Consider the following 14,037-nt stretch of genomic DNA (forward strand, 5'->3'; position numbering starts at 1 on the left):
ATTACCATTTACAATTAGAAGCAACAAACTAATGTAAATCACAGCTGCTTGTTTGCTCTTTACTATTTACAATTTAGAAGTGACAAACTGACAGACAAATGACTATGAGCTAGCGAGTTGTAACCATACCAGCTCATCTTAATATAGCTAAATGTTTTCTTGGAGCCGACTGAAAGTGATGGCTAAGGGCGTTTTCAGAACAGGAAGGGGCACTTTCGACCTCACCTGACAACTTTAACGGCTATTCTCTGATGACTTTGTAACTGAAGGTAGTGAGATTCAACAATTGACCAAATGTATTGGAGTTATAGACCAAATTAGTATAAGAGGGGTGTTATATGGACAATATGACTAATACAGGGTGTTTTCTGCATTTAATCCTATATATATTATTATCGATATAAAACTCATAATCCAAGATTATAAAATGAGCAAATCAACACCGAAAATTTTAAAATAAAAAATAAAAAATGATAGAAAGAGATTGGCTGTCTCAACCAATAACTCTTGGTGCATCATCCACAGTCTAACCCTACATGTCAGCCATCCATACAGCACCACCAAGTTAGACCACTTTGAGAAACGATTATGGTCCGAAGGTAGAATATGGAGCCATTTTAATTTATAAGTTCCACTGCCACAAAGTATGTTACTTTATATATGAAAAAGTCATACAAGAATTTTTGTGGTGACCCCTTCATACTAGGTGCATTAAAATGCAGGTACAAAATCTATCTTCATACTAAGTGCATTAAAAGGTAAAAATTTACTAAGAGAAGGCTAGCATTCTAGCCAGCCAAACAAGAAGACCACCAAGTAGCTGTACAGAAGATACATCAAGAAATACAAACTATAAGATCAAAAAGGAAACAAGCTGAACTAAACCTAACAAAGCAAATCATTCTCCATATCAATAAGCAGCAACACAATTCAAAAAGTAAGCAAAGCAAATCAGCACAATCCAAAGAGCAACCAAGCCGAATAGCAATCATGCAACATCAAACAAATCCACCAGCTCACACAAAACATCAGCAGAAGCCAGAAAATAGAATCGGGTATACTCCAAGAGATCTGAAGATTCCTATTTGTGGGAGTAGCAGGAACATTTTCATTCAGACATATCTATATTTATTTGCGCAAAAACAAAATTAGAAAACAGCGATTTCTTCCACACTAGTTAAAATGGTAAAGCAGTACACACAAAATTCTCACTATCAAAAGTACAAATCGAAAATGTGAGAAAACATAAAGTATGACTTACTTGATCAGAGTCAAGTCTGAATTCATGCATAATCTAGTCACTCTTGGTGCCTTTATTACAAACTGCGTTACTACTTTTGTAGCTCTGAAATTTAAGAATCTTCATATAACCCTGCTTGAGTTAGACTGGTATTGGCTTGTCCCCTGGGTGGCCTTCCACCATCCTCCACCAAGCCTGCTTTTGCACGTCTTCCCATTCCCTTTTGCAGATTTCTCCTCTCTTCTCACAAGTAATATCCTTCACAATCCTCTGCACAATCTGCTACAATCAAATTGACATTAGTTAGTGGAAAATCGTATGATGAGTTGATAATCTACATTTAACTTATTTTTTAGAGCTGTCAGTTTAGAAAAAAGCGATAGGGTTCTGACAGACTAAATTAAGACCATACCCTGCCCTCATCTCCGACTAATTTTATAACGTCCATTCTTAGAATGTATTTTGGATATATATATGTTTTTATTGCCAGAATGTAGTTTGGATCATGACATGATCAATTTATTCATTACTTAGTTAAAAATAATTATAATAAAAATAATAGAGTGTGTAAAAATATGTTTTAAAGCCAATCAAAAGTCCTACTCCCAGCCCATTTAAGCAAGAAATATGATACAACCAGTCCTAATAACAGTCCACTCCCAAATATTCTCTATATTAACAGCAGTCTACTATTAAAACTGATATAAACAGAGCCTCCTCCCTTTCTTAAAACGATAAGAAGAGATATCTGTAACCCATCGAAGCAAGATTTTGTCTCAGTTCTAGTCGCATCCTCCAAAAAAGAATTTGATTGCTTTAATTCTTCTAAGCATAACCCACAATATATAGAGAAATTAATAGGGAAAGACCTATGAAACCATCAATTCCTAAACTTCCTATTCAGATTTTAATATGGTTTATTTTCTTTTCTTGTTCTTGTTCTTCTTCCTTTTTTTTTTTTTTTTTTTTTTTTTTTTTTTTTCAATACAGTAATACTAACAACAGTTAATGTAATAGAAGAACCTATTAGAAAGAGAACACATTTTAGGAAAAGGGTAAAAGAACAAATCATCCATATGAAGCTGTGAAAAAACAAAAGAGTAGTGCTTTTTTCGTCTCCCCTTTTAAAGATCGGAAAAATATTGATAAAATATTTCCACTAAATATGCAGATAGGATGCATCTAACTCTGAGAAGACATGGTTCTGGGAATGATTTGTAGCCAAAAGGAGTTTCAGCAGAAATTTAATCATTATGAAGTGAATTGCAGTGGAATAATATAAGACTCTCAACTTTACTTTTGGGCCTGTAGAAATTTTTCTTGGTCAATGTGAAAAAAACGTGGTTGCAGGGAGGTTAACTATGTGGTTACTAATCTTTACTATATAATATCTTTAGATAGGATAGTCATGAATACATGAGCCTTCCTCTTTTAGCTAGTTAATAAAATCTTATTTCGATGAGAACATGAAAAATACTCAAGAATGTGCATGTGATGAGAACAACATCTATGATTGTTGTTAACTCCCTGCAAGTACTGAAACCAAACTGTTCTAACATCCATAGCATAGACTACCATGTTCCTAATCAATCATATAATATAGGGATAAACACCAAAACAACGTTAGATCCAACTGCAACAATACTAGTGTTCAATATGGTTCAATAATTGACATGCATGGATGTTTCAACAATTACCTGGAAAAAAAAAAAAACCCATCATAACCCACCATCATAATCTGGCTGTCCACACTCGAGCAAATGGAAGTTCGGAATGTCCGGTAATTTTCCTACTGACTTGCATCCAGAAATGTCCAAAAATTCTAAGAATTTCAGCTCTTCAAGTCCCCGAATCTCACTAAGTTTCTCACAGTTACGAAGTCGCAATTTCTTTATATTTGTTAGTCTCGATAGATCAGATATCCTCTCCAAGGCCGTGCACGATGCCAAGTCCAGCAATTTTAAGAGTTTCAGTTCATCAAGTCCCCAAATCTCACTAAGTTTCTCACACTCACGGAGTCGCAATTCCTCTAAATTTGTTAGTCTTGACAGATCAGGTATCCTCTCCAAAGCCGTGCACCATGACAAGTCCAACAATCTTAAGGATTTCAGTTCTTCAATTCCCCAGATCTCAGTAAGTTTCTCACACTTACAAAGTGCCAATACCTCTAAATATGCTAGTCTCGAAAGATCAGATATCCTCTCCAAGGCTGTGCACGATGACAAGTCCAGCAATGTTAAGAGTTTCAGTTCTTCGAGTCCCCAAATCTCACTAAGTTTCTCACAGTAAAAAAGTCTCAATTCCTTTAAATTTGCAAGTCTCGACAGATCAGGTATCCTCTCCAAGGCTGTGCAATATGACAAGTCCAGCTTCCTCAATGATTTCAAAGCCTCAAGACCCTCAATTTCATGTAGCTTCTGGCACTTCGTGAGCTGTAATTCTTTCAGCATTTCCAAGTTTGAAAGATTGGGTAATGTTTCTAGTGATTTGCACTCACATACATTCAAATCTATTAGGAGTTCTAATCCTCCAAGACCTTGAATCTCTGTTAACTCTGAACATTGGTAAAGTTTTAGTTCTGATAAGTTCTTCAAATTTGACATATCTGAAAACCTCTTCATTGACTCACAATATTGAAGACACAGTATGATTAGACTTGAGGGAAGAGTTGGAAGGCATTCAAGTTGTTCACAATTTCGAACAGTGAGTTCTGTAAGCCGAGAAAGGGCACCAAGCTCCATTGGCAGGCTGCTAATGTCAATATATGACAAAGTCAAGGTCTCCAGTTTGGCTAACTTCCCAATATCTTCAGGAATTTTCAACAGCTTAGAGCAGTTAAAAATTTCCAACTCCTTTAGGTTCACCAGGCTAGAAAGGTTTAGAAATTCCTTTGACATGCAAGTGACTTTTAGACTCACTAAACTAGAGGGAAGCTCTGGCAGAAACTGAAGCTTTTCGCAACCCTGTAATCCAAGGGTTTGGAGGTGAGAAATCTTACAAATGCTTGTTGGTAGGCTACAGATATTTGTCCAACTAAGTCTTAAGATTCTCAGAGAGGATAGTTTCTCAATATAACTGGGAATATCGCCTTCTAAACGGAAACAATACGAGGCATCTAACTCTTCTAATTTCAATAACATTCCGATGGAACTAGGTAGCTTCACTATGAAAGACTGATGAATATTAAGAATTCTCAAACATTTTAGGTTGCCAATGGTATCAGGTAATTCTGTAAATTTTGCTCCTGAAAAACGCAACTCAATTAATGATTCTAATTTCCCAATGGAGTCTGGAAGTTCTTTTAATCTGCATTTCACTAGCGACAAGCGTCGCAATTTCACTAGCGAACCAATTGAGTCAGGTAGTTCAGTGATATTTGTAAAATCAAATGCAAGGTCCGACAGAGATTTTAGATGACCAATTGAGGTAGGAATTTGAGTCAATGAACCACAAAAAGTGGCACTAATAGTTTCAAGCTTCTTCATATCACCTCTACCAATAGGGACTTCTTGTATAGGAGTATTATCAATGAGGAGCTCCTTTAAAGCTTCCAGAGAGCCAAATTCCAGAGGCAACCTGTTGAGTTTAAAACATTTCCTTACATTTAAGAAAACTAGGCTCTTGAGATACCCAATTGATGGGTCAATATGAACCAAACTCTCACATTCTTCAAGAATCAATCTTTCTAAAGTTGCATATGCGGAGAAGTCAGGAGTTCTAACCATGTATCTGCAACCCGTGAGATTTAGAACTTTCAACTTTCTTGCAATCTGCGAAAAAAGGAAAAAGAGAATTGCCTAGAATCAATTACAAAGAATTATGTGATGAGACACACGAAACAAAAGCGGAGAAATTGATGAAACCTTGATATGATCCCAACCCTCCCAGGCTTCTGTGATCTTGCTCCATGATAAATCAAGAATGACCAGATTCTTTAGATGAAAATTGTTTGGTCTAAAAATTTCAGGGCATCCATTCCAGTGAAGCCATCTTAACTTTGAAAGAAGACCCTTAAAATCTCCATTTAGCTGGTTTGCATAGTCCATTTGAAGGAACCTTAGATTAGATAGGCCTCCAAATGCTTCATTTGTTAAACAGCATGCCAGTGACTCTGATCGAAAGTCAACACAAACAGCTTCAATCTTTCTTGTTCCCTGCCAAAACAGAACATTGGGATAATTAAAAAATATATTAACACTATAATTATGGTGGACACAAAAACTAGTAGTAATGATGATATTTACTGTCTTTCAGGAAATTCCAATTATTATTTCAACTTTTGCATGGCAGCTCGCCTAAGGCAATACAATAGAATATAATAATTAACTATTTATATTATAAAATATTATTTATAAACCATTATTCTTGCTTCTTGAGATACAGTATTATTAATTTTGTTAGAAAACTTGGTTATTTATCTATTGAACTTTCATCTAAATTAAGTTGTAATATTTTGTTTATCATAACAAAGGCTCCTTATTTTTTTTTCTTTCTTAAATGTAATTAATTTACCCAACCCTTTCTTTTTATATTTAAAAAAATTTACTAATCCAAATTCACATTTTTAAGTAAACATATTTATAAATAAACTATAGTTAGACTAATCCATAAAAAAAAAAAAAACCCGAATTAAAGAACAATAGAACCGGCTTTATGCAAATTAGTAGAAAACCTTACTTGAATTCAAGTGTTATTGAAAGTTTTCAATCACATCAAAAACATGAGAAGAAATTTGATAGCGTAGGGAAATAGAAAAATGCGTGAGAGAAGGAGCAATTGCTAGACAAAGTATACAAACTGATGAAAAAATCTATGGTGGGGCTTACTTAAAAAGACTATAATTAAATTTTCGGTTGAGGGTGTTGAAGGATTTATATATTTAAGTTACATCCTCTCTAACAACTTAAGCTTTTAGAGTAGATGGTAGTTAACATGGTATCAAAGCATGGTTTGTAAAGCTCTATGTTTGTAGTTGAGACCTTAGGGCAAGTTTGTGTAAACCCTAGTGGGTGTGAAAGGTTTTGAAGAGATTCCAAGATGGGATTTGTTTGCAAGGAAGTAGTGTTAATCACATCCACACGTACCATGGATCCAACTCCGCGGTAAGTTGGCTGGGGGTCGTAAGCTGAGGAGAGTAGAATGAAGGCTATGTCTGCACCTGTATACACTAAGCTTGAGCCAGAAGTACCATTGTCTAAGAGGTCTGCTCTTGCTACACAACAATGGAACAAGCCCAATCCTTCAAAAGGAGGGAAACAAGATGACAAAAGCAAGTTGAGGTGTGATCACTGTTGGCGTACGCGCCACACTAGGGAAACATGCTGGAGTCTACACGGTCGCCCTACTCCAGCTCCTGCTAATGAGAATGCTAGGCCAAGGCCTAGTCCATTTAGGGGGTTATCTACGGCACATAGTACAAAGCATGAACTGGTTATTCCTCCTCAGGGCCACCGAGTTCTTTGTCCGGGGCTAAACTTGATGCTCTCTGATATCTACTAGCACAACATTCATTCGTTTCCACCTCTAACTTCACTCAGACAAGTGCCTCTCATTCGGCACATCAGGTTTTCACATTATCTAGTGGACCACCTTGGATCATTGATTCAGGAGCCACTTATCACATGACTGGTATGGCATCTAATTTTTCTTCGTACAGTTCATATTATGGTAAGGATAAGGTTAGAGTGGCTAATGGCACCTTTACCTCCATTGCGAGGAAGGGCACTGTTTTTATCTCTCCTAATCTTACCTTATCCTCTGTTCTTCATGTCCCAAAGTTTACCAATAACCTCATATCTGTCAGTCACATTACAAAATGTTTGAATTGTAGTGTAACCTTTTTTCCATCTCACTGTGTGTTTCAGGACTTGGACACGGGGAAGACGATTGGAAGTGGACGTGAGGACAATGGCTTGTATTTGCTGAACGCGAGGCCAACTTCTTATTATATTGAAAATCAATCTAGTGTTAGGAACAGTAATGTCAATAAAGATCTGTTAATGCGATGGCATAATAAATTAGGTCATTTACCTCTTCCTGTTTTGAAGCATGTGCTTCCCTAGTTTGCTTCTGTTGAATCTCGAGTTAAATTGTGAAACATGCGTTCTTGCCAAACGATGTCGTGTTTCTTATCCTACTAGTATTAATAAAAATACAGCTCTTTTGTAGCTTGTTCATTTTGATGTGTGGGGTCTTGAATCTACTACTTCGTTACTTGGTTTTTGTTACTTTGTTGTGTTTGTTGATGACTTTAGTCGATATACTTGGTTTTATTTTATGAAAACCAAAGATAAAGTTCATTCAATTTTTAAAACCTTTTATAGGATGGTATGTACTCAGTTTGGTTGTCCCGTCAAAATCCTTCGATCTGATAATGGAGGAGAGTTTATGTATGGTGGTCTTGCCTCCTTTTTTGCTGATAGCGGGATTGTCCATCAAACCTTTTGTGTAGAAACACCATAACAGAACGGTGTAGCTGAAAGAAAAGACCATCATATTACGGAGATGACCCGTTCTCTTCTAATTAGGATGGGAGTGCCTAAAAGTTATTGGGTTGATGCAACCTTAATAGCTACATACCTTATCAATCGTATGCCTTCTAAGGTTATTGGCTATCAATCCCCCTTCTCTATCTTACACCATGACACTGCCTTGTTTACTGTCCCTCCGAAAGTGTTTGGTTGTGTCTGTTATGTTCACATTCACCATTGCAAGGACAAAATGGACCCTAAGGCAATCTGATGTGTCTTTCTTGGATACTCCGCCACTCAAAAAGGGTATCGGTGTTGTAACCCTGCCACTCTTCGTCGCTTTGTCTCCATGGATGTTACATTTTTTGAGTCTGTTCCTTTTTTTTTTTTTTTTTTTTTTACTGCTCGGGATTCTCTACAGGGGGAGACTACTATATAGGTAAAGAATCCGTTGTCCATTTAGAGGGAATGCCCCCTTCCTTTGCTTGTTCCCATTCAGGGGAAGCTTCTTATTGAGGTGCCTACGTCTAGTCCTCCATACACTAATGATTTGCAGCAGGGAAACAGCCAATTGTCTACATTAGGAGGGCAAAACAAGTTATTGAGTCACCCCAGGACCAAGAAGTCTCCCTCGAACCAGGTAATTCCTTAGTTGACATTGATATTCCTGATTCTTTTCCCAATAGCATTCCTGTTGATCTTGATGTCCCTATTGCCTATCGTAAAGGTGTTAGTACTTGTACAAAGCATCCCATATCTCAGTTTGTATCCTATGATGCCTTATCTCCAACATACCGTGCTTTCACTTCGTGTATCTCCTCTGTATTTGTTCCTTCTAATGTTTCAAATGCTCTCAGTCAAACTCCATGGAAGAAAGCTATGCTTGAAGAAATGAAGGCCCATGAGAAGAATGGTACTTGGGATATTGTTCCGTCTGCATAACCGAGCTGTATGGGTTAAAGCAGTCACCACATGCTTGGTTTGAACGGTTCAGCACTACTGTGAAAAGAGTAGGATACACATAGAGTCAGACAGATCATAATCTCTTCATCAAGAAGCACCAAGGCTGCACCACTACCCTTATTGTATATGTTGATGATATTGTTATCACTGGAAATGATCCAGAAGAAATTAGTCGAATGAAGTTATTTTTGGGGACAAAGTTTGAGGTTAAAGACCTCGGATCATTAAGATACTTTCTTAGCATCAAGGTGTGCAGATCGAAGAAATGGGTGTTCATTTCTTAACGGAAGTATGTGTTAGATTTGTTGGCTAAAACAAGCAGGCTTGGAGCTAAACCGATTGATATTCCCATTGAGCAGAACCATAAGCTTAATGATGTAGATGGAGACCCATTAGATGATGTGGGAAGATTTCAGCGATTGGTTGGGAGACTAATTTACTTATCTCTCACGCACCCGGCTATTGCCTACGCTGTTAGTGTGATTAGTCAGTACGTACACCTAACCTTAAGGTAGCTCATCATGTTCTTCGCTACCTCAAGGGTTCACCTGGTAAGGGGATATTGTTTGGCAATCATGGCCACTTGCCTGTTGAAGCCTATACTGATGTTGATTGGGCGGGGTCTATGATAGATCGACGATTTACTTCAGGATATTGCACATTTGTTGGAGGTAATCTTGTTTCATGGCGAAGCAAGAAACAATCTGTAGTATCTAGATCTAGTGTAGAGGCTAAGTTTAGATCAGTGGCACATGGATTTTGTGAGTTGTTATGGCTACATACGATGTTGGGGTGAGTTGGGTTATCCTGTTCGCAGTCAATGAAGTTGTATTGTGACAACAAGGTTGCTATTAGCATTGCCCACAATCCAGTTCAACATAATAGAACAAAGCACATTGAAGTCGATCGACATTTCATCAAGGAAAAGCTTCGTCTTGGGCTGATTTGTATTCCATACGTTAGTACACATGATCAGGTTGCTGATGTTTTGACTAAGGGTGTGAGCAAGACTTGCTTGCAAAATATGTTGGTCAAGCTGGGCATGATAGATATCTTTGCACTAGCTTGAATGGGAGTGTTGTCAGGGCTTATTTGTTATTAATTATATAATGCTGGGGCTTATGTGTATGTCTTAAAGTCAACATGGTATCAAAGTCAAAGGTTTCGTTTTCAAACCTCACCGTCACCTAATTAAAAAATTGAAAAACATGTGTTGGACCAAAAGAAGGTCACACGTGAGGGGGCGTGTTGAAGGATTTATATATTTAAGTTACACCCTTTCTAACAGCTTAAGCTTTTGGAGTTGATGGTAGTTAACAGAGGGGCCTTAGGCAATCGCCTAATTGGCCTAGTGATCGAGTCGGCACTACTTGTAGTTCATCCATAATTGTGTTAAGGTAAGAAGAAAGTTAATTGTGTTAATTCATCAAGGGTCTTGTGGTCTAGTGGTATCTCCTCCACCTCCCAAAGTGGATGGTGAGGGTTCAAGTCTTCAATGGGGCAAAGTGGGTGTGTCTGTTTCTTGCCAATGAAAAAAAAAAAGTTAAAGAAGAAAATTAATGCTTAATAAGGAACATCTATTTATGAAGGAGTTGGATCTTACCGAATGACTCTCCAATATTTCATAGGCTTCCTCATGAAACCACACCCTACTACGCTCCTCCGGCTCCATAAAATTTTCTTGACGGACAATATCTCTACCAAGGTCTCTAAGCTGATCATGCATCCTTAGCTCATTGTCTTCTCCAATTTTTACCAAGGACATGAGAATAAGAACTTCAATCCCAAATTCCGGATAAAAATTGCAGGCATCCCACATATGGAAAGCAATTCTACTATCCACTCCAATTAAAAAACATGCTATATCGAGAAATATCTGCTGTTGTACATAATCTAATGCTTCGTAACTTATTCTCAGCTTTTTCTTCACTTGGTCATCCGGTATTACTTTCAACATCTTTAATGTACCTTCCCATACATCTTTTCTCTTGCCAGATAAAAAAGAACCAATAATCTCAAGAGCCAAAGGCAGCCCTCCAGTAGTGGACACAACATCTACAGAGAGAGTATCATAGTCTTGTGGAGGATGATCCCTTCTAAAAGCATGTCGGCTGAAAAGTCGAAGAGATTGATTATAATCCAATTCCTTTGGTTCATAAGTCCTACAATCTACCTCCGGCAGATTTAGAATTTCTTTGTTTCTAGTTGTGACAATTATCCTACTTCCTGAAGCAAACCAATCACACTTTTCCACAAGTGCATGAAGATGAATTCTTTGATCCGCATCATCAATGACAACAAGAACTTTCTTCCCAGAAAATCTGACTTTGAGTATGTTAATACCTTCATCCACAGTACTAATGTCAACGCATCTCCGTTTTAAGATGTTAGATATAAGTTGGTTTTGCAAATGAACAAGACCATTGTGTTGTTGTGCTGTTTCTCTTACATCTGGAAGGAAGCAACAGGATTCAAAGTGTTGGGAGAGCTGGTTGTAGATGACCTTGGCTATAGTGGTCTTGCCAATTCCTCCCATGCCAGTGATTCCCACAATCCTTACATCACTGGAATTAACACTTAACAATTTCATCATTTCTTCTACATGATCATCAATTCCAACTAAGCATTTATTTACATCCAATGAGTTCCTTTTCAGCTCTCCCCACACCTCTAAAACAACCCTCTTTACCAGTTCTCCTTGATGCCTGCAAACACAATTGGATGTCACATATATATGAGAAAATGTTAGCAAATTGAAGATTTAATGGAGGAATCAGTGCAGTAAAATCTTTAATAGAAAAAAATGAAATATATATGGCCTATTCTCAGAAAACTTAAAATTAGAATGTAGTTCCAAAATTCATTTGATAAACAATTTGTAAAAAGGGTTGTTTGTAAATTAAGTTAGACTAGTGTGTAATTTGAGAGAACGGAACCAAACAAGTTCATATTTGGTGCTGATACGGAAAATAATGGGAAAAGTTAAAATTGCAGAATCAGTATATATAACTAAATATGCAGAATTACCCATCAGCAACATTCTTCACTTCCCATCCCTTCAATTCCCCAACCTCCCTCAAGGCTTCCTTCCACCCCTCCACCGTAGCACTATCAAAATGCTTCTTGTGTTCCCGGAAGGCCTTTTTGTAACTCCCCTTCTGATTTCGCACGTCGGATGGTTCCACGTCGTAGAAAATGGGTTTTATGATTTGCCCCGATGTCCTCCTACACGCAACCATCTTGGTGAGCTCAATCAAGCACCACTTACTTGAAGCATAGTCTTTGGAAAAGACAGGGATGGATATCTTTGAGTGTTCTATTGCCTTGAGAAGCTCAGGACCTATCTTCTCTCCAATGGGAAGATCATTGTTGTCTCTAAACGTCCGAATTCCTGCGTCCACAAGGTCATTGTAGAGGAAGTCAGTGAAGGTTTTACGGGTGTCTTCACCTCTGAAGCTCAAGAACACTTCATAGTCCCATCCTACAGGTGGAGAGGTGGACAATGAAGAATTGTTCAAAGGTGCTAATGAAGTGTTCCTGGTCTTCTTCTTAATGAACACAAGAAAGGTGAGCAGAATTGAAGCAAGTGTGATGAGACAAGACAGCCATAAACAGTTCTTTGTATCCATTTCTGAATGTGTGAGAGGCTTAGTGATGAGTTCCTGTTAAGTTGGCTAGAGATGAAAATGATGAGAAGCTAAGCAAAGGATTTCCACATCAACACCAAATTGAAGGCATAAGCAAAGGATCTTGTGCTTTCTTTAGGCTTCAGCAAAGGATCCCTATGCATTAAAGTTTGGTGCTTTGATATATCAGTGCAGGCCATGTGCTTTCTTTAGTGGTAGAAAGCACTAAAGTCTAAAGCGTGCTAGTATAAAAGTCAAGGATGGGAACCACTTGCATGCTCTGTGCTTGCTTTATGGGTTATATATATGACTAAAGTTGATATCTGATTTAAGTTGGACACATTTATAATTGAACACCATTAATTATGTAATCTCAGACCATGATCTACTGAGCTGATGTAGGTGCATTTAAAGACGGAGAAAGAATGGGTTCCACTTATTTATCATTATTTGTTTACTGGTTCCAGATTTTCCGCTGTCACTAGCTCATGTATGTAGCTGCATTTGAAGGCATAGAAAGAATGGGTTACACTTATTTATCCTTCTTGTTTTGAATGTGGACCTTTTTTTTGTTCGGAAGTTTGAACGTGGACTTTTTGCTTGAGGGTAAGGTTTTGGTCAAAGTCACTAAGATGTTGATTAATTTTTTTAACAATGACATCTTCTATAATTTCAAATGTCATATTTGTTCTTGATTATTTAATTCAATTAATTTATAAAATATCTTAATTGATAAAACTACCCTCATCCTCATCATTAAGCCTTTTCCTCCACCCTAACTTTAACTCTTTATTTATTTATTTTTCATTTTTGGTACCTAGCCGCCCACACTCCCTCTCTCTCTCTTACCAGTCTCGGACATGGTTATTTTTTTTTATTTTTTTGTGATGGGTCTGGGCTGGCTATAGTTGTTTTTATATTTTTACGGGTTACTTATTTTTTTTACTCTGGTGGTGGTGGTTGTAGTGTGGTTGTGGTGGTGTCTAGGTTATTAGGGTGTTTCAAAATTTTTATTTTTATTTTTTCTATTGTGTTGATGGTTCTGGTAGAGTTTGGGTGTGTTGGTGGTGTTGTCTTGGTGTGGTGGTGGTTCTCGTGGTATTTGGCATATACAAATATGGGTTGGCCACGACAGTTTTCAAATTTTATTTTATTTTATTATTATTTTTTTTACTGTGGTGGTGGTTATGGTGGTGTAACGGACTATTTCAATATATATATATATATATATATATATATATATATATATATATATTATTTATTTTTATGTTGTGGTGGTATGCAATTTTCTTTTTTCTTTTTTATTTTTTATTTTTATGTTGCGGGGGTAGTTATGGTGGTGTACATTTATCGGCCTATTTTTTAAAAATATTATTTAATTTTTTTATTTTTTTATTTTTATATTGTGGTGGTTATGGTGGTGTACAGTTATCTAGTTATTTACAATAAAAAATCTATTTTCTTTTTTATTTTTATGTTGTGGTGGTGGTTACGGTGGTATAAGTATTATTGTATATAAACCATGTATATGTGTATAAAAGAGATGAAGATGTTTGTTTGGTCTATTAAATTTAGTCAGGAGGTTAAATCTGTAATTTTATGATTTAAATGAAGTTATTGACAAGTTAAAAGGTTAAAAGATAATTTTATATGGTTTCAGTCTTTCAGAGGTATGCACACTTTTGAAAGGGTTAAAGGCATATTTTTTAGCTTAACTTTTTCCTCTGTACCGCTGATT

General features: G+C 36.9%; 1 protein-coding gene across 1 annotated transcript; it reads right to left on the bottom strand.

The window, feature by feature from the left end:
• Window positions 1-2,941: 2,941 nt before the first annotated feature.
• On the bottom strand, window positions 2,942-12,470 carry LOC132306276 (disease resistance protein L6-like). Its single transcript, XM_059803610.1, has 4 exons — window positions 11,701-12,470; window positions 10,277-11,378; window positions 5,104-5,394; window positions 2,942-5,010 (listed from the first exon to the last, which is right to left on the bottom strand). Exons 1-4 carry the CDS (start codon window positions 12,300-12,302, stop codon window positions 2,959-2,961), a joined length of 4,047 nt encoding a protein of 1,348 aa, XP_059659593.1. The 5' UTR covers window positions 12,303-12,470; the 3' UTR covers window positions 2,942-2,958.
• Between the last annotated feature and the right edge of the window lie 1,567 nt (window positions 12,471-14,037).

The sequence above is a fragment of the Cornus florida genome, unplaced genomic scaffold (genome assembly GCF_030987335.1).
Source record: "Cornus florida cultivar Cherokee Brave unplaced genomic scaffold, ASM3098733v1 CherokeeBrave_3.0.0_Hap2_Chr05, whole genome shotgun sequence".
Classification (NCBI taxonomy): domain Eukaryota; kingdom Viridiplantae; phylum Streptophyta; class Magnoliopsida; order Cornales; family Cornaceae; genus Cornus; species Cornus florida.